General features: G+C 40.0%; 1 protein-coding gene across 10 annotated transcripts in view; it reads left to right on the forward strand.

Annotated features, from left to right (window-relative positions):
* The window catches only part of CABIN1 (calcineurin binding protein 1), a 124,561-nt gene that overhangs the window by 74,362 nt on the left and 25,368 nt on the right, over positions 1–24,831 (forward strand). For all 10 annotated transcript variants that reach the window (XR_005933134.1, XM_030024446.2, XM_041125736.1 and 7 more), the window contains 4 exons: positions 12,402–12,565; positions 14,608–14,704; positions 15,837–16,478; positions 16,939–17,013. Coding sequence is in view for 9 of the 10 variants with exons in the window: in XM_030024446.2 (XP_029880306.1) it covers positions 12,402–12,565; positions 14,608–14,704; positions 15,837–16,478; positions 16,939–17,013 (978 nt within the window). In the remaining variant the exon portion in view is untranslated. The remainder of the gene's footprint in view (positions 1–12,401; positions 12,566–14,607; positions 14,705–15,836; positions 16,479–16,938; positions 17,014–24,831) is intronic.

Here is a 24,831-nt window from a genome sequence, read left to right on the forward strand (position 1 = left end):
TGTGCTCTGATGACATTTGCCGTCGTGGTTGGGAAACACTTATTTCCTTAGTTTTCGGTTCGCCTTCGGTTAGAGGCTGTAACAGACCTGCTTTTGCTGCGCAGAGGAAAATCCTGACAGCAATGGCAAACGGAGGAGTCGAGAGAAGTTTGGAAGGGGGGGCGAAAGGGTGAGGGATTTTTGTTTTCTTCTGCCTGCATTGTTTGGGATTTCTCGGTCTCCTTCCTCCAGCCCCTTAGCGGGATGAATTATTTAGCACCCTCGTTTTCAATTCAGCCCTAAAGCTTGCAAGGGGAGGCTTTCATGTCTAGAAGGAAAAAGAGATGGTAGGTCTGTAAAAATCACGTCTGGCACAGAGCAACCCAGCTGTGCTCTCTGGTGTGCACTCTGCTGTTCTGCCTACGACAGCCAGGCTCACACTGGAGATTCCCCTTCTTAACGGTGACCTAACAGAAAAGCCTGTTGTTCAGTATCTATTTTGCATGAGCTACTATGCTGTAGCAGTCACCGCTTCATTCAGCTAAAGAGAGCGAGAGAGAGAGGATAAGAGGATTCCAATTTAATTAGCAGTTTGTTAAAACCAGTCAGCTTTGGTCACATGTTTATAATTTTAGAACGTATGTCTTAATTGCAGTAAATTCTGGTGTTGTGCATAAAGCAAGTGCCACTTGCTGTTTGCGGCATTGGCTGTGGCAGCTTCATGTTTCTATTTTTTTAATTTACTGCAGCATGTGTTTATTTGTGCAACGGCAGATTTTTGTGTGTGCTGTGGGTATTTTGCGTGAAGCAGATCTAGGAGATCTAGGAATTAAAGCATATGCTGTGGAGGTTTTTATTACCCAGGGAGCTGCGAGATGTGTCTCTTTTATTGGAGCATATTCAGGTTGACATCTTGAATACCCAGATATTGTTCTGGTTGTTTTCAATAGCAGGACTTCTGTGTGTTTTTAGCATCTTTATCGGAGTTTGAAATACTCTAAATGTTGAGGCCTTCCTCGCTCCTCCTCCCCCTCCATAATTACTCTGGTTGTTCTCAAACAAATAGTTCCTATCTCGCAATATCCCTGAAATCAAACACCAACAGACTGTACCCTGTCTTCTGCCTAGCTAACTGAGTCACTGCCATGCTTTGTGCTAGATTAAGCTGTCGTAGTATTGCTGCTGGTTGAATATGGAAGATCCCCTGTGTATACTGTGATTTACGTTACTGTAAATAGGGTAATTGAATTATAGCTTCTCTGCAATGTCTTGTTCCTCTGGTGTTATCAAAGATCAGTCAACTTCAGTTGGGGTGCTAGGCAGGCTTCTGCCTAAATGTTTACTTGAATTAGATATTTCCACTAACTCTTATAATTGGAAAAGAACTACTTTTGTTTGTTTGTTTTTAAACCCTGTATTGCTGAGGAAGCCCTGGGAGTCTCTGAAAGCAAGACAGCATTAGGTGTTAACACACATTCCGCCCCCCCCCCCCCCAAAAAAAAACCCCAAAAACCTTGAATAGCAGGTTAATGAAATTCTGTTTTGTTGCATGAATTCCTGTATCAGAGGAGAAAAGATATTCCGAGGTTAGCTATGGGGTGTATAACACTAAGAGATTTTTTTGCCTTTTATAGCAGTCAGGATTCATTCAGGGCCTCCACTTGCTGGACAGAGAAGGGAAGTGTTCTATGGACGCTGCTGTAGTGGGTGGAAAAGAGATAATGAAATGAGTTATCTGTCAGCTCCTAATAACTTAATTTGAAGATCTTAATTGGCGAGGATGAAATGTGCAAACTCACGTAGAGCTCTAGTTGTTTGCGAGGATATGTTTTCTCCAAGGCTTGCCTACTTTTTACCACTGCATAGGTCTTTTTCTGGTTCGTAACTGCTAATATGGGATATTTGTTTCTTAGTACCTATTTTAAATAAGCTGCTTTCTGCCCTCAACTTCAGCTGACAAACAGTTTGAAATCCAGGATGTGTGCTTCTGTCATTCCTAAGCCAGTATGAAACCTCAGACAGAACTGTGACCTTCAAATATGAACTGTCATATATTTGCAAACACATATCTTTATAGAACTGGCATAAAAAAAAAGAATAGGGAACCCCAGTCAAATCTTACAGGATTCTGATTTGAGATTAAAAGGCTTTTCCACTAGCTCCTGCTGTCACTTTACCTCTGTCAAAACACTAGAGGAGTTTAAATTTTTGTTCAGTTCAGCTCCCTGTTACTTTTGCTCTCAGCGTTGACAAAAGATGCAAGTATTTCTCTGTCCTTCCAGATAGTGTGTGCATACCGAAATACCAGCTGGTGATGGAACATGCCATTCTTGTTGCTTTCGAAAAGGCTTTTAGAATTTGATGGCTAATAGCAAACAGTTGAGTATAATTTTTTTAGTACCCTTCCTGGTATGTATGGCATTTTATGTTTTCTCCTGGTTAGTGGTACTTGTTTATATTCATGCTATTAAAAATATTGACAGTTCTTCATTACATTTGCATATGCAGCTCTCTTAATTGTTGTAAATAACTTCACAGTCTATTCAGTGAAATTTACTAGCTTTTTCCATAATCTAGATTTGTTCCTAAATAAACTGTAAAACCCCCTACCTATGTATATTTTGAAGGCTGTGGCTTGTAAGCTACTAAACATGAGTCTGAGGTCATAACAGCCCTAAAGAAAATTTAATGAAAGATTGTCAGTATCCAGCCAGAGGTGGTTGTTACAACTACATATTGATATGTCACCTACTAATGACAACATGGCTCTTCTCTGACCAAGTTGCAGTATGTACAGTACACAAATCTGTTTGGTTTTGTGTTGCATCACCTCGAACCTACTTACTTTTTCGTACTCGCTAGGTTGTTCGACAGAAGCTATGCCCAACAGGTTGCTGAGGAAAAATGTACTCTTTTGAAAAGTCCTTACGTGGGCCCCCAAAGTTAGATGATGTGGCTGCATGATCACCCACAGTGCTCTGAGATAAGAGAAACTCATGTGTCTGAAGGATGCATCTTAGCCAAAAGGTATTGTAAGGAGAATGTTTCTAGGTAATTTTACATGAAGATGAAATTTTATATCAAGATGAAATTAAGCTGAAGGCTCTTCTCTAGCAGTTTTAAAGGATATCACTTGATTGTATTTTATGAGCTGCCATGTGATACTGCTTTAGAGTGTTTTGTCTTTTCAAAAACTGTGATGGAAACTAGTAGCAAGTGTTCTCTGGACCTTTTGATTTATGTTCCTTAAGGCTCGAAGACCTCTTTCAGCAGGACCTCCTAATGCCTTGTATTGTAGTGATTTGATGCCGACAAGAAAGAGCATTGAGTGCTTCATCAGTGTTGTTTTCTGAAATGATAGCATTTTCCTCTGCACTACTGATCTAACCTGAGACCCTCTAGCTTTTGGTATTTTCTGAGATTTTGAGTCTAATTCGGTGATCTATTTGTAAAACATACAGGTGGATGATGTTACTTTTTCTAAGCACTGTATGAATATGCTGAAATATTTTGCAAACACTGGGGTTTTACAGCTTCTCATCTTGATATTTTAGTGTGTGCGTCATTCTGTAGAAGAGAGTCTAAAAGCTGAAAGACACTCTGTGCTGTCAGTGCAGGGATGCTGAATGTCAGCTGTGGGGCAGGAGTGGGCAGTTAAGCATTTTTTTTGCTGAAAAGTAAGGGATGTAGGATTGAAGAGCAGGTTTTCTTGGCATAAGAATTTGAGTATTCTGGTAAAAGAACTTTATAGCACTCTGACAGCCTAGTTTAAAATGCTCAAAATCAGTTGAGTCTTATATGTGGAGACTGCCTTGCTATTAAAAGGGTAATCACTTACATTTTATGTATTGGGTAATCAGTAGTTTACATCTAGAATGTGGATGTTGAAGTAGGTGAAAATGTGTTTATTCAAACCCTGTGAAATCCTTCAAGCCTACTGAAATAGTAAAAGGTGGCATCCTATTCTAGGAGGAGACACTTTCTGCAGTGTTTCAGCATGAAGAATCTCCAAACAACTCATAATTCTACGTTAACAGTGTGCCAAATCTCAACAGTTAGCATACCTCTTAATGTTATGGAGTTCTGGTCCTCCTTTTCTTTCTAGTCTCATGTATACTGCACTAGATGATGGAGGTGAATCAGTGTAAGCTGTCTGGAGATAGACAACTTTAGGCACCTGTAAGGCAGGTAGATAAGGTTTAGCATTTTGCCTTTACTGTACTCATCCACCCAATTCGAAAAGTAGTGGAAAATCTGTCATCTTTTGCTTGTAGCAGCTGCCTTGCCCTTGGCCCGTTTGGACATTCCACAGATTGTATCGTTCTCCGCATCCTTTTGAACATCTGTCTTATGTTTAACTTCTCCGTTTAAGCGTTGTCCTGTTGTTATTCCCAGAGGAGTGGAAAGGCTACCTTTTGGAGAGTGAGGCATTTGAGACTTATCTCCAGACTTTAACTCTTCTGTCCCTGCATTAGATTGCTAGGTATTTCTAATCTCTCTTCTTCGTACCTAGGCTTTGTTATGCTGTACTGATCTTGTATTCTGTTAAGGCAGGAGTGTTGTCAGAATAACGTTAGCAATACACTGTGCCGGGTTCACTAATCTTGGCTGTTACCAGATGTAGCCAAAGATGATAGCTGATGGTTCTGTGTTTTGAAGCAGTTTTTGATTTTCTTAAGATTAGGCTGAGGTAACCCTCCCTCCACGAAATAGAATCTAATACTGGTTAAAATGCATGTACGCTACTAACTCTTTATTTTGTAACCTCTGGGAAGATGGGGACAGTCACTCTAGTGACAGAAGTGTAGGTGGGTAGGTAAAAAAATCTCACGATCCTGAAACCTGCCCTTCTCTAGGAACCAACAGCTTTGTGTTAGCCCCAATTCTGTTTCTGGTTCTGCAGCACCTCCCTTAGGAATAAGAATGAGTAGTGGGGCTCGACCTTGGCATGCCACTGATAGAGACGAGAACTGCCTTGCAGACTTGCCAGTTGGCATTTGTAACATTTGTCATCTTTTATGACTTAGTCATCATCCTTTGCGTTCAAGGGAGATGGTAATTTCTAGTGTGTAGCCATCTCATCCTAAGGTGCAGCCTATAATAGCTCAGGTGAGCCACATTCCCGAAATGCCTTTTTCTCTCTGTAAAAGGTTTCTGGGTGATACCATTAAATGTATGTGTCTATATCATATCTATAAAATGTGGAATTAGATTAAATGAATCCCACATGTCAAAAAAAGAGAGTTTGCTAGTGTCTGCAGGGGAGCTAGTGCAGGAGTCTGCCCTCTTCCAGGCACATGGATGGACTGTACCAAGCTTGTTTCATTAGCTTTGAGTACCATTTGCATCTGATGCCAGGCAGTCTGGTTGTAGCAGGTATGCAGAAAAGATCTAAGCAGAAAAATCTTCTTAAAACAAAGAAAGGCTGTCTGTTAGACAAAACCAGAACCCCCGTCAATCTCTAGATGTGCCCTGCTAACCACCTACTTTGGTGGTAAAGAAATCTTCCTGCGTCTGGCCCCTGAGGATGCCTAAAGAAATGCAAAATCCTGGTAAAGAGTTTTCCTGTTGAGGGTTTCATATTCTTTTATTAGGTTTCTGCATCAAATTATTTGCTTATTAGAAGATCTAGAAGCATTCTGTACTCTTTGGATTTCTGTGCTTTATATCCTCCCAAAGAAAGAATTCCAGGCCCTTTCTGACAGGGACAGGACATAAACTAAAATGTACCCCAGAAAAAGATATTGAAGTAACAAAGGCAGAATAAGAAATTCCAACATGGGTGAGCAGACACCTTGCTCGGTGTTTTCTTTTGAGTACATAAAGTGCCTGACTAAATCTCTGGATGACTTCTGTTCTTCTGCATCCCTTTGACAACCTTTTTTCTCTCCTTTTTAAACCCTGGATTGGCTGCAAGACACAGTGAGTGAAACTTTGCTGATAATTTAATTCCTTTCCTGACCAGTCACTTTTTCTCTCTTTCCTAAAATACAGCTGGTAAAAGGGAGCAACTTCTGGAGGAAATAAAATAAATGTACTAAAGTAATTTGTCCAAAAGTCTTTTTATCAATAACTGACCTTCCAGCTTGAGGAGTTGTCCAGCTGTCCAGAAGGGAACCTTTTTTAATGATGGCAACGGGGGCAGGGAGGGAACGCAAAAAAAAAAAAAAAAAAAAAATCAGTGTTCCACAGCTATATCTTCAAATCCACCTTTGCTTTAGCACCCTCGATTTGCAGAGTAGAGAAATGAGGGGCTAGACAAGAGGGAATCTAAGGTTTGTTTCTTAGAGTACTCTGGGGAAGGATACTCCACCGGCACTGCTGGCGAATTGGAACTGGAAAATTAGTGTGGGGAGCAGTCGTCTTCATCCAGGGGATGATGCATTATGCACATACCTCCTGTGTTTCCTGGATTTTCAAGTGGGTGATGTCTGCCTGAGGCACACCGTCACAGAGCTCCGGAGGGAACGCAGCTGTGTCATTGCTTGAAGAGGATTGCACCTTCAAAACAGGTTTTAAGAGAACAGCCTGTTGCTCCTTCTCACTTTCTTCTCTGTCTGTCTTTCCATTGTAGCCATGGAGTAGAATGGATTCTTTATTTCCTTTTTTTATAGTCTAGTTAGCCATTTCCCTTTAAAAAGAGGCGATGTGACTTTCTGTTGACGTTGTTGTGAAATCACATGGTACATGGGAACCATCTGAGTAAAAACTCCTCAAGCCTCCTGACAGAGTGAACAAAACCCTCTAGATTCTGCCTGGCAAACGGCCAAACCCAATGTTTTGCAAAACTATCTGTAGACCTCGGTTTCTGTTTCACAAATTCCACCTGAAGTTGTAACTCATCATCTTAACAAGGCATTTCTGGTTTTTTATAATTGCTTACGCAGCAAGGAAATTACTCCCTTTCCCTGCCTCGTGTGTGTATGTCCCTGACTCACGCTCACACATGATAGTCTCTCCAAGTGGATATGGCTTGAGTGTTCTTTTCATAGGGTTAAAACCAATTTAATGTCAAGTCAGCTGTAAAATGATTGTTCTAGAAATTGAAAAATCTGAAATTTAAGACTCTGAAAATGCGTTGTATTTTGGAGAGAGAAATAAGAGGTGAAAATTGTCCATTATGTATCTTTATCAGCATATGATAATTGGAGCATGTGGAGCATTTTCATTTGTCAGTATTTTTCATGCTGCTCTCTTGCTAAAATAATGCTGCAGAATTCTAAAGTTTTTCCAGAAAGCATACATGCTGTTTATTCAGTTCCAAGTGTGTGTGTATTTAAAAAAGAAGAAAAAAAGAAATGGACAATATTTACTTTGTAGACCAGGAATTGTAATGCTGCTTGGTTGTGACTTAATTGAAAGGAAGTTGCTGCAGTTTTGCCTTATTTCTGTTTCCTTTTCCAGGCTGATAAAATGTCATTTATTTATTGTCATGCTATTTTTATATTCTGTTACTGTACTATGTGAACAAGACTAACAGTAGACAAGAGGAGTGCTGCTTAAATACTCTGAAAAAGTTTGTAAGATTCTTCTGAAATTGGCTAAGTTACAGAAAGCAGGGGCTGCTTTTTTTTTTCCTTGATGACACAAGTCCCTGCAGCTAATAATTTTAATATTCTGAATATAGCTGCTTTCATTTCTTAATACTTTTGTACCCACTTGCATTCCTGTTCACAGGGGTGGAATTGTTCCACTACATACTGAATAGCTGTGTGGATGAAATGAGGAATTGAGGAAGAAAAATAATAGAATTGTCTGTAGAAAAGAAGAAAAGCTAAAATCAGGTGACAGTAAAATAATAAGAGATATGGCAGCATGTTAAGATTGGATGAGAAAAGGTGGTTTAGTAATTTGCTAAATGGGGGAGGGGGCAGTGGTTTTAATGGTTATACTCAGAACTAGCAGGAAGTCATGAGTAAAGCAAACACATGCTTACTGACTTGAAGATTAAATAGAGCGATGCTTACAAAGAGGAGTAGGGATGTTCAAGGGTCCGTGCTGCACTTTCCTAGCTGAAAAGAGTGAGGTTTCAAATCCTGTGTGTTGAAACTGTTCAGCCCGAACCATATTCCTTTCCTTTTCAGGCCGCCAGGGCAAGATGTTAATGTTGACCTAAGTAACTGTGAAGAGAGGGCAGGAGTAAAGCTAGTAGTACTTCAGTATGTTGTGCTTAACCCTGTATTAAAACAGAGACTTAAAAAATAAAAAAGTTTAGGGAAGTGTGAGCTTTCCAGGGATTATGTAATTGTACTTAGTTCAACTTCTGATTTTAAAATATTGTGTAGGTTGTTGCATTATTAATTGGTGGCTTCCCTGCACCACTTTATTAGTTGGTTTGTTAGTTTTGTCATATTTTCTAACAATCTTAAAACAGTGCTTGGATTAGTTTTGTTTTTACTAAAGGCTCTTCTTAGTAGGACATTACTGAGACTGACAAATGAAGTGTTTGTTTTTGCTTTGGTCACTTGAAGGCAGCAGTGGAATTGAGTTTGTTTTATGTGGTGCAACTTGCACTTCTGGGACTCCTTGGGAAAAAAGAAAGAAAAAAAAGGGGGAATTGAGTCGTAGGTAATTGGAGGTCTTTATTTGTAGCACTAGTTTTTATATGTATTTGCTTGTTATATGTGAATTGGAACATCTGAAGCATGGCTAGCATTTCTCCATTTCATTAAGAGAAACGATGGAGCACTGAGAGAGTAAAGTTTGATCTCGGCTTAGAAAATGGCTTACTCTGAACCTCTGCAGTGTCAGCAGCAGCTGTCCCCAGAGAAGTTTGGGTTTTGTTGAGAACTGACAGCCTTTCCTCCTCAGAGAGGCATTCCTAAACCCCAGGGAATCCCCTCCCGTAAAGTTCTGGAGTAAGCAGCGTGGAGGAATAATAAGCACTTCCTTCCTTTCTATTTTGAGTCACTGAGCTAGAAAGTATCCACTACTGCTGTAGCTCATGCTCACAAAACCCTGTACAGCGTGGTCCTCTTTTCCTCACCCTCCTCCCCGAGTCTTCAGTTCCTCTGCGAGGGGAGGTTGTGCAGCAAGTTTCAAGCTGAAAAACAACTTTAAAAACTGTCACCAGGAATATGGTGTACTGACTTCATTATTCAGTTTCACATTTAATGTAAAATTCAGTATTAAGTTATCCACAGAGTTTTCACATGCTCCCAGATCAGGCTTGCTTCCCCCGCCCCCAGCTCTTACAGAGTGTTTGTTTAGCCAGGAAGGCATGGAGAGCAGCTTGATGTTTTGGATCCTGAGAGGCATTTTGGAGTTGTTGGAAGCATCTCACTCCTTCCTCTAGTTTCATGTAAACAGCTTCGCTGGCTGTTGCAGGAGGGAGGAGAACCTTTCGACTGGGGGAATGGTGGCCAGCAAACACGAGCGGTGTGTTGGACGTAAAATCCTTTTGGTGGCCAGAGCCGGAGACATTTTGTCAAGTGGCCTGAGTGGTGATAAAGTAACAAAACCTTTCAAAGGACTGCAAATGTTTGTCACAAGGATCTGTACTCCTCTGTGTGTGTACTTTCAAGAGAGGTACTTTGCTAACAAATCTGAATTTTCAAATGATGATATGAAAACTGTAATTTTAGTCAAACTGAATAACTTTTTCCAGTCTCCTCCCCAGTTACTTCATTACAAGCTTTCCATTTGTATCTTTCTTAAGTTTTGTTAAAAATAAAAAGCCTAGCATTCAGCTTTTTAAAAAAGTTGCAATATATGATCTGAATTCAGAAATATTCCTCCTGAAGGTTATTGATACTTAGGAAGGAAAAATTCATGCCTGATGGGCTTAGTTAAACTTCTCTTTGGGAGAGGTTTGAATGAGACTGTTTCTTCAGTCTCTGACTCAAATTGCAGTCTTAAAAAGAATTCAACATCAGTCATGAAGTAAATTCTGATAAACTCACTTTAACATCAGTGTTTTGCATATTGCTTAATAAAATCACAGTGGGTGGAATGAAGATTGTTCTGACTCCTGATGGCAGGTTTCTTTCTGCTTTTGGCTTGAGGCTACATGTGAAATAGGCAGGTATGTTACATAGGACAGTAATCTTATTTATTGCTGTTTTGCATTTATAAAACTGCAAGTCAACACATGAAAAGGTAGCGACTTTCATTTTAAAATCAGACCTTCTTTTGTAATGCCAATGATAAAGTAAACTCAAACACTCCTAGTGTGAGTTTTAATTGAAGCTCTTCCAAGGTGCCCTGTTGTAGAAAGGCAGAAGAGCAGCATTCCCCAAAACATGCAACTTTGTTTCTGTCAGATGGACTTTATAACTTTCACAGCTTTCTAGCTGCAATTAGCATATTCTGTCATTGCAAATGGGTTTACTGCATTATTATGATTTCTGGGGTAGCATTAAAATGTATACACAGGACATGTGAGAAGGAGCTGCAAGATTATTTTCAACTGATTCCACATACGGCATGTGAAAGCTCCCTTCAAGTGATCTGCCTAATTCAAATGAAGGATGAGATAATGCTGAAAAAGACCAGGAACCTACACATTGGCTGTCTTCCATTCCTACAGTATGCATCTAAGTTGACCATAAATTGTTTTGTATAGTTAAATTGGCTAAGTAGGTTCTTGCAATGTGGTGCCATTATGAGGCATTCAGTTGTTTTAGGATTTGGCAGAAACCCAGTTTACATATGTGCAGAGAAGCAAAAAATATCAGCTCCAGAATGTGTGTGTTTCATCTGTAGCCTGAAAGGAAAGTCACTGTATAGTTTGGGCGAAGAAAAAGCTTGTCTGTTTAAATTAAGTATGTGCTGTTTTACAGAACTATTACCTACAAGATCTGTACATGCTTGAAAGCTACTGAGCTGCATGAGCAGATAAGATCTTTGCCACCAAGCCACAGAAGGTACTTGTGGACGTTGGTAGTTGGGCATAGGAGGAAGCGACGGTTGTGCCTCAGGGGTCAGTCATGGTTCGGTTTTAGGTACTTTCTAGAAAAGGGAAGCTACAAAAAAAAGTCTGCAAGAAAGCTTCAGGGAGCAAAGAGGAAAAATGGCTTTCTCTCTTACTCCCCCAGTGATCACAGTAGAGACCATGAGGAAAAGCAAGAGTAAGAAAATTTGGCAGAACAGTCTGTGCATTATATCTAGTTGAAGTCATTGTTTCCTATTTAAAAACACTGATATTTGTGTGTATTTTTTTTCCCAAGTTCCTATACATCCTATGGAGTAGAACTGCAGATTCCCTGAAGACGTGCGGGGGGAGGGTCCGCTGTAGACAGGCCCATTACTTATCTGCTTCTTTTGTGGTCAAATGTCATTTATGATTGTAGTAATCATTTTCTTTGCTTCCACCTTGCATTAAGTTCTGAAGAATTTTGCTCACACTAAAAGGAAAGCTAAAAATATCAAAGCAAGACCTTTAAACAAGGATAAAAGAGTAAATATTTGTATATCCTGCTCTCTGAACAGGTTTGGAAAGCAGAATTCATTTTCAGTCAGGTACTGATAGCAAGTACTGCTATCAGTGAAACTATTCTTTCCTGCATTGTCACAAAATGGTATACATGACCAGAGGATTTTCATCTTAAAGAGCTACTACAGGAAAAGTTTCAGAACTGAATAAAGCACAAGGGAAGGGTTTGGAGTGATGTAACAGCAGTTTTTGTGAAAGGTCATAATATAAGTTACATACTAACATGCAAGCATAGTAATATTTGCATTGCATTTTTTCAAATATGGTTGCCTAGTGCGTTGACAGCATCCATGTTAAACACCTGAAAAAATCTCCTTAGACTTATTAGACATTGCAAATCTGAGCTGACTAACCATAACTAAATTGTATTTTCTATCAGTCTCCAGCCTTGCTCCCCAAAGATTCCCTTGTCCCAAAATTTAATTAGAGGGATTTGAATCTGCCATTGGAAAATGGATACTGCTGAGGAATCTGATTCTTCCTATCGGACTGGTTAGTGCCATGGTGAACACTGATGATATCAAGGCAGTAACCAAGTTCTTAAGACATTCAGTAACAGATTATTTGAAGGTAGAAGCTTGCTGTGGCTGCACAAAAGTAGCAGCTTTCAGGCTAGGAAAGCTTATTTTAAGTTACTCCTTGTTTTTTATGGTAGTTGAGCTTTGGCTTAGGAAGACGTGTTCACGGACATATAAGAAAAATGCACAGTATAATTTAGGCTTTGCTTGCTTTTTTTCTGGGAATAGTTCAGAAGAATATTTAGGTGTGCTGTGGCCTCCTGCAAGCCTCCCTCTTTTGCTGCTGGCAGGAATCAGTTGACTTTAAATCCAGATCTCCCTGTCTGAAGGACCACAGTATTTATCTATCCATTTTTCCCCTGACCCTCAGTGAAATGCAGTATGCTGTGGAATCCGATTCATATTTCAAGATTTCTGTCCTTTTCAGTTGGATCCCTCTGTAGAGGTTTCCTCTTTTCCTTTTTCTGCAGGGAATCTGGCGCATCCCCGTGGATGAGATCGACCGCCCCGGCAGTTTTGCATCTCATATGAACCGCTCTATTGTCTTACTACTCAATGTGCTGTCACAACTAAAGGATTACAACACCTTGCTGAAAGTCTCATCTATGCTACAGAGAACCCCTGATCAGGGAAAGTATGATATATTTATTTTAATCCATTACTTTGTAAAGCTTTGAGTATATTTTGTTCAATTTGTAACTATTTTATTTAAAGATGTTCTTAGTTTAGGAAAAAAAGTGGTTAGACAGATTTCCTCAGGAATATAGTGGAATGATGGGTAATTTTTCTCAGGATTACAATTCCGTAATAGAGTCTAGAATTTCTCTGAATTTCTCTTGAAACTCAGAGCAGCCATACAGCTGCCTTAACAGACTTGCAGAGGTTTTCTGTCATGTGGAGGGATTCACTGGTGGAACAGAGCATCGTGACTTCTGCACCCCTCTGCTGGCCTCTTGCATAAGAGCTATGTCCAGTGAGGGAGGTCACAGCCCAGGCATCCTGCCTTCCTGTAATCCTTGACAGACTGAACAATGGTTATGTGCCTGTTGGCAGCTGATGCTATTTAAAAAGCTTATCCTATTCAGGGGTGATCTAATTTTAATTGCATTAACCTTATTTAAGAAAAAAGAAGCCATTTAATGTGAGCTATATACAGATTTGTATCAATGTGAAGACCAAAATAAACATCTAAGGAAAACATTGAAGCAACTGAGGTAAAATTCTAGTAGTTTGCCAAGTGGGAAATGTTGAAATTAGTCTCTGGCAAATGCTTAAGAAATCGAACTGAATGATTGATGGCAATAAGTTGGAGGCAATGAAGGTTTCTTCATGTGTTTTTGAGTGTGAGTGCATGTGAATTTGCATAGATTGTCGTATGTCTGGGAATATGTCACCACATGTCCAGCAAGCTTGAAGCCAAAAATACTTTGACTTTTAGCATATCAGAAGTACTGGACCATAGAAGGTTTAAATTCTGTCCTAAGCAAGCCCACATTTGTACTAAAAATATTATGTTATTTATAAGTCTAGACTGAATTTAACAAACAAGTAATTGGACATGTTGGATCAGCCAGTGCCAGCTATGGTGAACTATAGTCGTTACAGGAACTTATAAATGCAAATATTCTGGGTGTGTCTGGTGGTATATGCCTGTAACTACCCTATTTTTAAAAATAGGGTGTTTTTAGCTGAACTTTAGTTATTACTGAAGTAATGAGGAGCCAGTTTTTTGTATCTTTTTGCTGAAAAGCAAACCATAAAATTACCAATTTAATGTAATACTTTAGAGAGAAAATAGGCGTTTTAAAAATGTTGGCTTTTTGACTGGAATAGTACCCTTCAAAGTTATTTACTTGATTTTTAGCCCTCATTAAAACCAACCAATTCTGAAATAGAAGTTCAGTTTTCCATCAAACTCACTTAAGTGGGATTGATGGCTGGAAATGTTTTCCTTGAAAGTGGACTAAAGCACTGTGTCAGAATACACAGAAGTTACAGTGCTGTAGAAAATGAAATGAAGCTGTAGAATGAATAAGTTTTACATGCACAATATTATCTTTTTACCATGCTAAATAGGAATAAAGGTATTACCACACCAGTGTTTTAGCTCTAAAAAAACCTAGATTCAAAGACAACTGATATGACCAACGAGAAAGGATTTGCTCATGTCCTTAATCTCCCATGCACGGTTTATCCAGAACATGAAAATCACCTGACAGTTCAAGATAGCTTTGTGTGACTAATACTCTTTTTCAAGAAAAGGTTTGAACAAAAAGCTGGTATTTGAGGGGCACAGAAGGCTTGATACAAGAAAACTGTAATTCTGGTTGTCTGTTTTGCTCTCAGTTTGATTGGTTGGTTTGTTATTGATTTGGTTTTGGGTTTTGGGTTTTTTTTTCTCCCCTCTGTTTGTAGATAGTGCTCTTTTGCTTCATGCACGTCATCTTTGGTGATTGTGGGGAGGGGAAGAGGGGAGGGAAGCATAGCTAAAGTGTTATGTTTCAATATACAACTGTATATGTTTTGTTTGCTTTCTTCTAACTTGTTTTAAAATTGTTGTGTTGGGGGGTTGGTGTTGTGTTGTGTTTTGTTTTTTTTAATGTCCTGGTTCTTGCTTTTAAAGTCCTATAAGATTTTGGCAGTTAGTTTAATTTCTGTTCTCTTACTGTGGCACAGGAAGTACTTGCGTGATGCAGATCGCCAAGTTCTGGCCCAACAAGCCTTTGTGCTTACAGTGAAAGTGTTGGAGGACACTCTCAACGATCTGACGCAGGTAAGGCAGCAGTGTGTTTAATGGTCATTGATTTAGTAATTAGATTTTTCTAGGTTCAGTTTACTCATTCCTTAGATCTCCTGAGGCTGAAGGGCTACATTACTATCACTTATTTCTAATGCCTTTTGCTTATATGCAACCACACAGAAAACTTTCTTCCAGCATTGTTGTTTTTCGTTTTTGAAATCCAGTCACAAATACAGTTGTTGAGAATGGATTGCAGTAAGTTTGGTTTGACTGTCCCTTAAATTTCAAATCAGGGTAGTTACATGGAGTATAAGACGAGCTACATTTTCAGGTGGGGTCTATTGGAAATTTCCTTTTTAAAATGAACTAAGATTCCTCTTGCAAAACAAAACCAGACAACTAGATATGACATGCCTAGCCATTTTTAACTGCTAGACCTTGACAGCACCACACCTATTATTACATTTAATTATAATCTAGATTTAATTTTAAAAAGTCATATAGAGACCAATCAGTTTCCAGGTTAAGATGACTGGAAATTGGAAGTTTATTTGGCAAACACATTCAAGGAAGAACTTGTTCCTAAGGGTTTTCCAAGTTAACAGAGTATAGGTTTAACAAATTAAGTGAAAACATCCTTAAGGACGCTGGAACTCTGTGTATGAAATACTTTGTTCATAAATCTGGATGGAAGAATTGTATCACTAGCAATTTTTGAAAGAAGAGATGATGTACTAAGGTTTTCTACCTTTGGACCATCACCAAAGTAAAGGTCCAAAAATTACAATACTATAGCAGAGTTTAGCGTACTTCTTGATGTACTAACAAGAAGAAAGTTATGTAAGAGCAACCAAAAGGAAGATTCTTAAATTTGAGGTTGATCTGCAGCTGCCAAAAGAAACAGGTTCAGTTTTTACTGCAATATGTTAGAAGAAAATTTTGTGCTATTAAAACCTTGGATTTCGTTTAGTTGGATCCCATAGTATAGGCTGAAGTAGTGGCGGTGTGGGGAAACATTGCAGCTTTGGTTCAGCCTATGCTGTTGATTTTCTTCAGCAGAGGCAGTAATGTAAAGGTACTCACGGTCCATTCATGGTAGTCATAGCTGTGCTCAAATGCTTTCTGATTTCAATAATAACAGAGAAGAATGACTTCTTTTATTAAGGTTTCAGAAGATCAGAATTCCAAGTCTTCTAACCTTGCTTCAGGAAGGATGACAACAGACGTCTCTAATAAAGCTAGTGCTGAAGAGGGAAAAGATGTCCTTCCCAAAAAAGCAGTTTTATCAGATGGAGTAGTACATAGTACTGAAAATGGAGTAAAGGAAGTGACCCAGGGACAAATTCCCAATGCTATGGACATATTGGAACAAGATGACAAGAATGACAAGGAAATTAAAGAGCTCCCTGGACCTGGTTCAGTTGAGCCTATGGATCTTGATGGATATTCCAATGACCCTGAAAAAATTGATTCTTCATGTAAACGCAGTGAGCCAGACCGTCTTCAGTCTGGCAGGAACTCGAAGGAGAGAGCTCCAGAGAGCCGGACTCCAGAACTTTCTTTGGAAGAGCTAAGTATCAGCTCAAAACATCAGCAGCAGGCAGCTAAAGGAATAGTTCAGGCAGTACCTACAGAAGAACCTGTCCAGAGATCAAGCAGGAAGAGGAAATTACTTGAGGATGTGGAATCTGGGAAAACACTTCTGCTTGATGCCTATCGAGTATGGCAGCAAGGTCAGAAAGTTATGGCCTATGACCTGGGTAAAATTGAGAAGATCATGTCTGAAACGTACATGCTGATTAAACAGGTGAAATATTTTATCATTAATTGTAATTTCTCTGTGTGATGTCAGACGTGATTATAGAATAACAATAATTGCCAAACAAAGCAGTATAAAATTGGCCCTATATCTGTTCAAAAGTTGGGGAGATAAATATCTCTGAAGAACCACTCTCTTGACAAGACTGTTGCAGGGGGAGGGTGGAAAGTAGGACCCTCCACGTTTTGGAACTAAATATCTGAAATCAGTTAAGAGCTATAGTACCAATTATATGGGGTTTGATCATGCTAAATGTTAGTTTGAATTAAGAGGGAGTTGTGTATCTTTGAATATATACTCATGAATAACTTAAGATCACTATTCAGCCCTAGAAGTGCTGCTTCTCCCCCTTACTCCCATGCTCTACATCCCCATTTCATCTGAATTTAATTAGATTTATAGATGAGCTAAGTAATTACAGCTTCATTAGTTGTGATTCTCTGTTCAGGTGGATGAAGAAGCAGCACTTGAACAGGCAGTCAAGTTTTGCCAGGTGCATATGGGGGCATCAGCACAGAAACAGGTAAGCTCTGTGAAGTCCCTGGCTGCTTGTAACAAGCTTTTATTACTTAGTCTGCATGATCATGTCTGTTGCTGAGTGTTTGCAGCAATTAGAAATATCTACTTCCCTTGTATAGTTGTCATCTATGATAAGTTGGGCCACATTAGTGTAGGGAGCTCATCCCTTTTGTTAGGGTCGTTGCTGCCATTTATGTCAGGGCTTGAAGGATAGTTTGCGTGCCCAAAAGCTTTTGGGGAAACCCCAAACAATTTTCAAATTGAAATATTTATGGCTCACTACCATTTTCTTAAATGTCCGTGTCTTTCCTCAGCATTTCATGGATGGTAATTACTTCTCTCTGATCCCTAAGGGCTAAAAACCTCATCAGCTCTTCCCTTGCTAATATTGCACTCTGCTCCAGAGATACCTAATATCTTTCCTCTCAACTTGCATGGTCGAGAATCTGATTTTAACTGTTACATTACTCAGTTTGGTTTTTAGCTTGTGGTTCTGGGTTTATCCAGCAAACAGTTATAGAGCTTTAAAGAGATGGTTATTTATCAGTCCTTAATGTGAAATCAAAGCTGTCGTGGTTTAACCCCAGCCAGCAACTAAGCACCACGCAGCCGCTCACTCACTCCCCCCCACCCAGTGGGATGGGGGAGAAAATCGGGAAAAAGAAGCAAAACCCACGGGTTGAGATAAGAACAGTTTAATAGAACAGAAAAGAAGAAACGGATAATGATAATGATAACACTAATAAAATGACAACAGCAATAATGAAGGGATTGGAATGCACAAATGATGCGCAGTGCAATTGCTCACCACCCGCCGACCGGCACCCAGCTAGTCCCCCGAGCGGCGATTCCCCGCCCCCACTTCCCAGTTCCTATACTAGATGGGACGTCATATGGTATGGAATACCCTGTTGGCCAGTTTGGGTCAGGTGCCCTGGCTGTGTCCTGTGCCAACTTCTTGTGCCCCTCCAGCTTTCTCGCTGGCTGGGCATGAGAAGCTGAAAAATCCTTGACATTAGTCTAAACACTACTAGCAGCAACTGAAAACATCAGTGTTATCAACATTCTTCTCATACTGAACTCAAAACATAGCACCGTACCAGCTACTAGGAAGACAGTTAACTCTATCCCAGCTGAAACTAGGACAGTATCCACCCCTTATTCTATACCATTGACGTCATGCTCAGTTCCCATACCTTTAGTTACATCCTGGTCAATCATCAACACCTTATCTATCACTTTGAGACATATGAACAATGAGATATATATATACATACACAGAGATATCATTCCTTTAGTTTATGGGTTATGTTCATTAAATGTTCATTGAGTTCATTTAGTTCCTGACTCTGGGCTCCATCCGTCATACCAGTCTTTCTGGGCAGGAGGGATGGTGCAAAGTCCTCTCAGTCGGTAGAGCAGAGTTGGGCTTCAGTGCAGTATGACGAGCAGTTGACATTGGACGCAGCAGGAGGATGGTGTGCACCGTTGGATTGTTGCATGCTGGAGTCAGTTCTGGTTCCATCACTACTGCGCTTCGCTCAGTTTTATCACAGTTTTTCTTGCTTGATCTAAGTGATTCTTACTATAGTACTATGGATATAGCATATAACAATTATAGTAATGATAACATACAGTAGCAGGGTTATATAGCAACTAGTATCATACAGTTTAATTCTGGCTATTCTCACCTAAAATTAAATCCCCTTGAGGCACACATCGGACTTCCCCATCTTTTCGCATCACCCACCAAGTGCACCCAGGCCCTTGAGCAAAAGCAATCCCACGAATGGGTTTACCTTTGCCTGAGGCAGGAGTAACCCAGACTGTCTTCCCTAACATATTTTTTGTGTGCACTACAGGGACTTTATCCCCTTCTACAGTACGTAAAAATTCTGACTGGGCAGGGCCACCCCGATTGGCAGATCCTCTGGTGTTGACTAACCAGGTGGCTTTTGCTAAATGTGTATCCCAATGTTTGAAAGTTCCACCCCCCATTGCTCTCAATGTAGTCTTTAACAGTCCATTGTATCGCTCAATTTTCCCAGAGGCTGGTGCATGATAGGGGATGTGATACACCCACTCAATGCCATGCTCTTTGGCCCAGGTGTCTATGAGGTTGTTTCGGAAATGAGTCCCGTTGTCTGACTCAATTCTCTCTGGGGTGCCATGTCGCCACAAGACCTGCTTTTCAAGGCCCAGGATAGTGTTCCGGGCAGTGGCATGGGGTACAGAATATGTTTCCAGCCATCCGGTGGTTGTTTCCACCATTGTGAGCACATAGCGCTTGCCTTGGCGAGTTTGTGGAAGTGTGATATAGTCAATCTGCCAGGCTTCCCCAAATTTATATTTCAGCCATCGTCCTCCATACCACAGGGGTTTTAACCGTTTGGCTTGCTTAATTGCAGCACATGTTTCACATTCATGGATAACCTGTGCAATAGTGTCCATGCTCAAGTCCACCCCTCGGTCACGAGCCCATCTATATGTTGCATCTCTTCCCTGATGGCCTGAAGCATCATGGGCCCATCGAGCCATAAATAGCTCACCCTTATGTTGCCAGTCCAAGTCCACCTGAGCCACTTCAATCTTGGCAGCCTGATCCACCTGTTGGTTATTTTGATGTTCTTCAGTGGCCCGACTCTTGGGTACGTGAGCATCTACGTGACGTACTTTTACAACCAGATTCTCTAGCCGGGATGCGATATCTTGCCACAGTGCGGCAGCCCAAATGGGTTTACCTCTGCGCTGCCAGTTGCTCTGCTTCCACTGCTGTAACCACATTCAGAAGCATGCTAATTCCCAGCAGTAGGGCTAGGACCGTGCTGGTATCAACATCCCAAGAGTATTCAAATTTTTCAAAATTCCCAAACACCATTGTAACTGGACTGAAGGAGAAAGGAGAGGGGAAAAAAGGTATCCCACTCATAGACTGGTTTTCCAAGGAGGAAAGGTAAATGGTATAATTATTAATAGTTTCCCACAGATGGCTCCCGCCGTATAAAGGTGACAATGCTGAGTGCAAATACCGGATTAATTCCACAACTGATGACTTTATCATACCATAAACCAGTGTTATACAATACATCAAAGCAAAAACCTTAATCCACCTCCCACGGATGATAAGCAGGAGAAGAGGGACTACATACAGCAAGCGAGGTGATGCATAACAGAACTTCAAAAACCAGAGCAACAACTCTAAGAACACATAAATCAACATAATGACCAGCGACTATAAGACCAATATAATGAATGCTTATAACAAATTTGTTTTAACGAGCTCTGGTCAGGTTTGTTGTTATCTCAACCCTTCGGGCCCCACGTTGGGCGCCAAAATGGACTGTCGTGGTTTAACCCCAGCCAGCAACTAAGCACCACGCAGCCGCTCACTCACTCCCCCCCACCCAGTGGGATGGGGGAGAAAATCGGGAAAAAGAAGCAAAACCCACGGGTTGAGATAAGAACAGTTTAATAGAACAGAAAAGAAGAAACGGATAATGATAATGATAACACTAATAAAATGACAACAGCAATAATGAAAGGATTGGAATGTACAAATGATGCGCAGTGCAATTGCTCACCACCCGCCGACCGGCACCCCGCTAGTCCCCAAGCGGCGATTCCCCGGCCCCCCTTCCCAGTTCCTATACTGGATGGGACGTCCCATGGTATGGAATACTGCGTTGGCCAGTTTGGGTCAGGTGCCCTGGCTGTGTCCTGTGCCAACTTCTTGTGCCCCTCCAGCTTTCTCGCTGGCTGGGCATGAGAAGCTGAAAAATCCTTGACATTAGTCTAAACACTACTAGCAGCAACTGAAAACATCAGTGTTATCAACATTCTTCTCATACTGAACTCAAAACATAGCACCGTACCAGCTACTAGGAAGACAGTTAACTCTATCCCAGCTGAAACTAGGACAAAAGCCAAGAAGAAAACTGGATGAATGACATGTTTAGTGGTCATTCATTTTGCCAGCAAACCATCAGCTGAAAGCCCCAAAGTATTTTCTGGTTTTGTACTTCCCGTAATTTTTCCCACCAGCACACAATGAAGCAGTTGTTCAGCAGATTTTGACTAGAAGATAAAGCACGTTTAGAAGAAAAATCTATGTTCCTGGTTAATAGTCTGTGTTTTAATACTGCTTGGGGCTTTATGCATGTTTTACGCTATGAAAAAGTAGTATGTGTTATCGATTGCTAGCTCTCAAAAAGTAATTAATATTTGTCTAAAAACATTTGAAAAAAATCTGTTGGAGTGCAACTTAGAAAACTTTTGTTGTCTTTGAGTGTTTCAGAAGTGGTGGTCTGTATCATGCTTAAGTGTAAACCAGGAACCATCTCTAAGGTTTTCTGTACAAGAAAGGTAGATAACTATATGAATTTGTTGAATCATGTTCAGTACTGATTTAAAGTAGAGCTCTTTCAGAAGTGTCTTGAACACATTTGTTTTATGAGCTGCAGAAATTTATTCTGGTTTTCTGTGGTTTGTCTTTTCTGTCCCTCAAGTATCTCTTCTGCTATTATTTCATCTTCTATCATCTGTAACTTCATCTTCCTGTCATGTGTCTTACCCAGTAGACGTGTGCAAGGAGAAGTACATGCTATTGACTAGTCTAGAGATACCCACTCACTGCATTCCAACTTGCCAGTTACCAGAAGAAAAGTATTATGGTTGCAGGGATGGGGAGAATTGCCTACTTCTCCATCACTTGATTCTTTCCCTCTGCCTAGGCACTAATTTTCATTAAAATGGAAGGACAGTAAAAGTCTTTCAGAATTTCTTTTCATCCTCCATAGTTGGATGAGGCTTTTCTACTGTAAAAAAAACCCATCTGCTTTGCAAAAACATAAGCTTTTGAGGAGGTACATCTCTGATGTTAGCAAGTTAAGTATTGTCTTAGGTATTCAAATCCTTTTTCATTATCTCACCTGTTTTTTCAAAATAAATGCATTTTTTAAACCTCTAGATAGTTCTTCTAGTTCCTGAAGCAAATCCCCTGTCTATCACCAGAACACTGCCTCTGTTCTTTAGATCTTTTCAACGTAACCTCAAATAATGCACATTGCCTGGTCCTTCCTTCAATGTGTTAATGTACATGACCAACGCTTCTCAGAACTAAAGTGCAACTGTGTTAGAGGTGCTGGTTAATAGGTAGAAGAACTTAGAAGGTGAACCTTCTGTATTATATAGAGTTAAGAGGCTGGCCTTTTAGGTTTTTCCACCTAGTGGAGCTGAAGAAAATTGAGGCTGTAGGTCAACTCCTGTAACAAGGTTTAGTGCTGTCTACTCTGCAACTTTAGGAAAAGCAGATATTTCTGTGTCTTTTGTGAAAGGTTCCAGTTTTTTTGTTGTTGTTGTTTCCATTTAAGATATGTGCCTTTCGGTGGAGCTTGAACCTTGTGTTTTCATGCACTATTCTCTTGAATGTATGGGTTCTTGTTCTCCTCATCTCATTTTGATGAATATTGTTTTACTGGTGATTATTGCCTTGACCAGGAGGGTAGAGGAGGTTCAAACCCTCAGGGCAGACTCCGTTACACAGCATTTATTCAGACAAGATTACCTTCACACTACATTTCTTCCTGAAATGGTGTTAATTTTAGTTGTCAGGAGGCATGCCAACCTGTGTTTTTCCCCGTGCTGTGTAGGAAGTCTGAGTCTTGAATAACGATAAAAATTTTCAGTTGTTAATACTGAGATAAAAATTATCTAACAGTGTGTTTAGTTAAAATGTGCATTTGTACAGTGCATCTCTTAGCAGAGTAACAGGAGAGGATGTAAGAGTAAAGAGAGTTTATTAGATTTTCTTGGAGGTAACTTTCTCCAATTTGTGCCCCTCAGGAAGTCAGTAACTTTTTTCCATCGAACTATAGAAATGAACAGCAGTGTTGAGAGGTATTCCAATAGAAGTGTTTCTTTGCTCCTAGTCTGGTATTTAAGATTTTAATTTTTTTTTTAATAAAGAAATCTGGGCTCAGCATGGAAAGGCTTTTTTAGTTTATCTTAGGGAAAAAATAGGCGGCATCACACTGATTTATGACTTCAAAATAAAAAGAATTTGCTAATAAGCTGCTTTAAAAAGTAATGTTACTGTTTGCTTTTTGGATGTGTTCACCTTTTTAAAAACCACTCAACAAACTTGCATGTGTCAGCCAAGTTACTTGCTGGGCTTTCTTGAGGATTCTGGGTATGCAATTGCTATGCCAGCTCTTCCAGCAAAGTCAACAGTTACTGAGGCATGTGGCAAAACATCAGAATGGTGAAAAACCTGCACACAAACTAATCTTGAAAGTAGATAGAATAGGTGAGCTAGTATTTAACTGCACCGGAAGTTAGGAGATTTCCTGTTAAATCACTTGAAATAAAACATACCTCTTAATGTGATGCACTTTTGAAGCTTGTACGCGTTCCGTTTTAGGAAGCAGTCCCAGCTAATGAGACTATTACATGCTGCACTCTCATTTTTCGTCTGTTCCTAGCAGGATCTTGTAAGCCCTATGAAGCTGCCCTACTGCTAGTGTAACAGTATGAATTAGTGTGGAGACACAGGAATAGCCGCTCTCGTAGACATCTGTCTGTTTTCAACAGACTGAATCCTGTTTTATTTAAAATTGGCAAGTATTTGCCTTCTGTAAACAAATGAGTCATGTATAGAGCTGCCGCAGCACAGAGAAGTGCTTTGTTATTGGATAGTTTGAGTAGGTTTACAGGGCCTGTGGTTCTTCAGTCACTTATCCCAAGAAATTGACAGTCAAAAAAAAAAAAAGTGAACACAAAATCCACCTTGATGTATGTATTTCTCTGTTGGCTGTTGTATTTTACAGGTCCAGGCAGTATATGGTTTCTTTATGAAAGTTTTCACTTGCTACTAAAATTAGGATTTATTTGAGTTATGGCTTTTCAACTTTCTTCCAGACCAGTCAGAGTTTTTAACCTAAATATTTAACAACTCCGTTGAAATCTTTTTATATGCCTCTTCAGGCATAAGCAGGAAACAATACAGCAATCAGTAAATGGAATTTGACAAAGTGGGTTATTATACTTTTGTGATGACATCTAATCTTTTTAATAGCTTGGCAATACTGTGACCCTTTCACTTAATTTTAGAAATCCTCTGTAGTCCTCGTGACTAATGCAATGTTAACATGTATTGAGCCAATGAGACTCTTAACAACTTCTTCTACAAAGTCAGCTAAATACATAGGGAAGAGGCTTAGAAAGGTCGGCTCCCAGCTTTGAAGAAGGCAGAAAAACATGGTGATACAAAACCTTGCTACGGTAAGTTCCTGTGCTCCTGGAGAACTGTTGAAATTGAAGTATTCTCTATTGAAATATGATACATCAACGAAGAAATAAGTGTAGATGCTCTGTCATGAGATCTTGCATAGGGTGGTGACATAGCCTGCTCGTGCCAGGGACAGAAGATTGTGTTTCAGAAAGGGGTCCTTTATACATGTGGCTGCCGTTCATAGTTCAGGTGTTGCTTAATGTCTTTACAGGATGCTTAACAGTATGCTTGTGCTTGGACTGTAATAGCTTTAACAGAAAGGTGTACCTATGTGTACTCAGTACAGACTTGGATAAAATGCTGTAATGTTAGACCTCTAGTGGGGTGAGGAACCTTACCAGTTAAACAAAATCAGTTGAGCATCATCTTATCAATTAAACATCTTCTCAAACTTAATTGGATCCAACTCTTGCTTTCAGGAGTAATTGATGTTTTGCCATAGCAAACACAGTTTTGCTTTACCAAATCCTGCTAATGGGGGCTTTGAGTTTTTAATGTCTAATGCAGAAGCAGCTGAAGATGGGAAACAGTCAT

Source organism: Aquila chrysaetos, chromosome 9 (genome assembly GCF_900496995.4).
Source record: "Aquila chrysaetos chrysaetos chromosome 9, bAquChr1.4, whole genome shotgun sequence".
Classification (NCBI taxonomy): Eukaryota; Metazoa; Chordata; class Aves; order Accipitriformes; family Accipitridae; genus Aquila; species Aquila chrysaetos.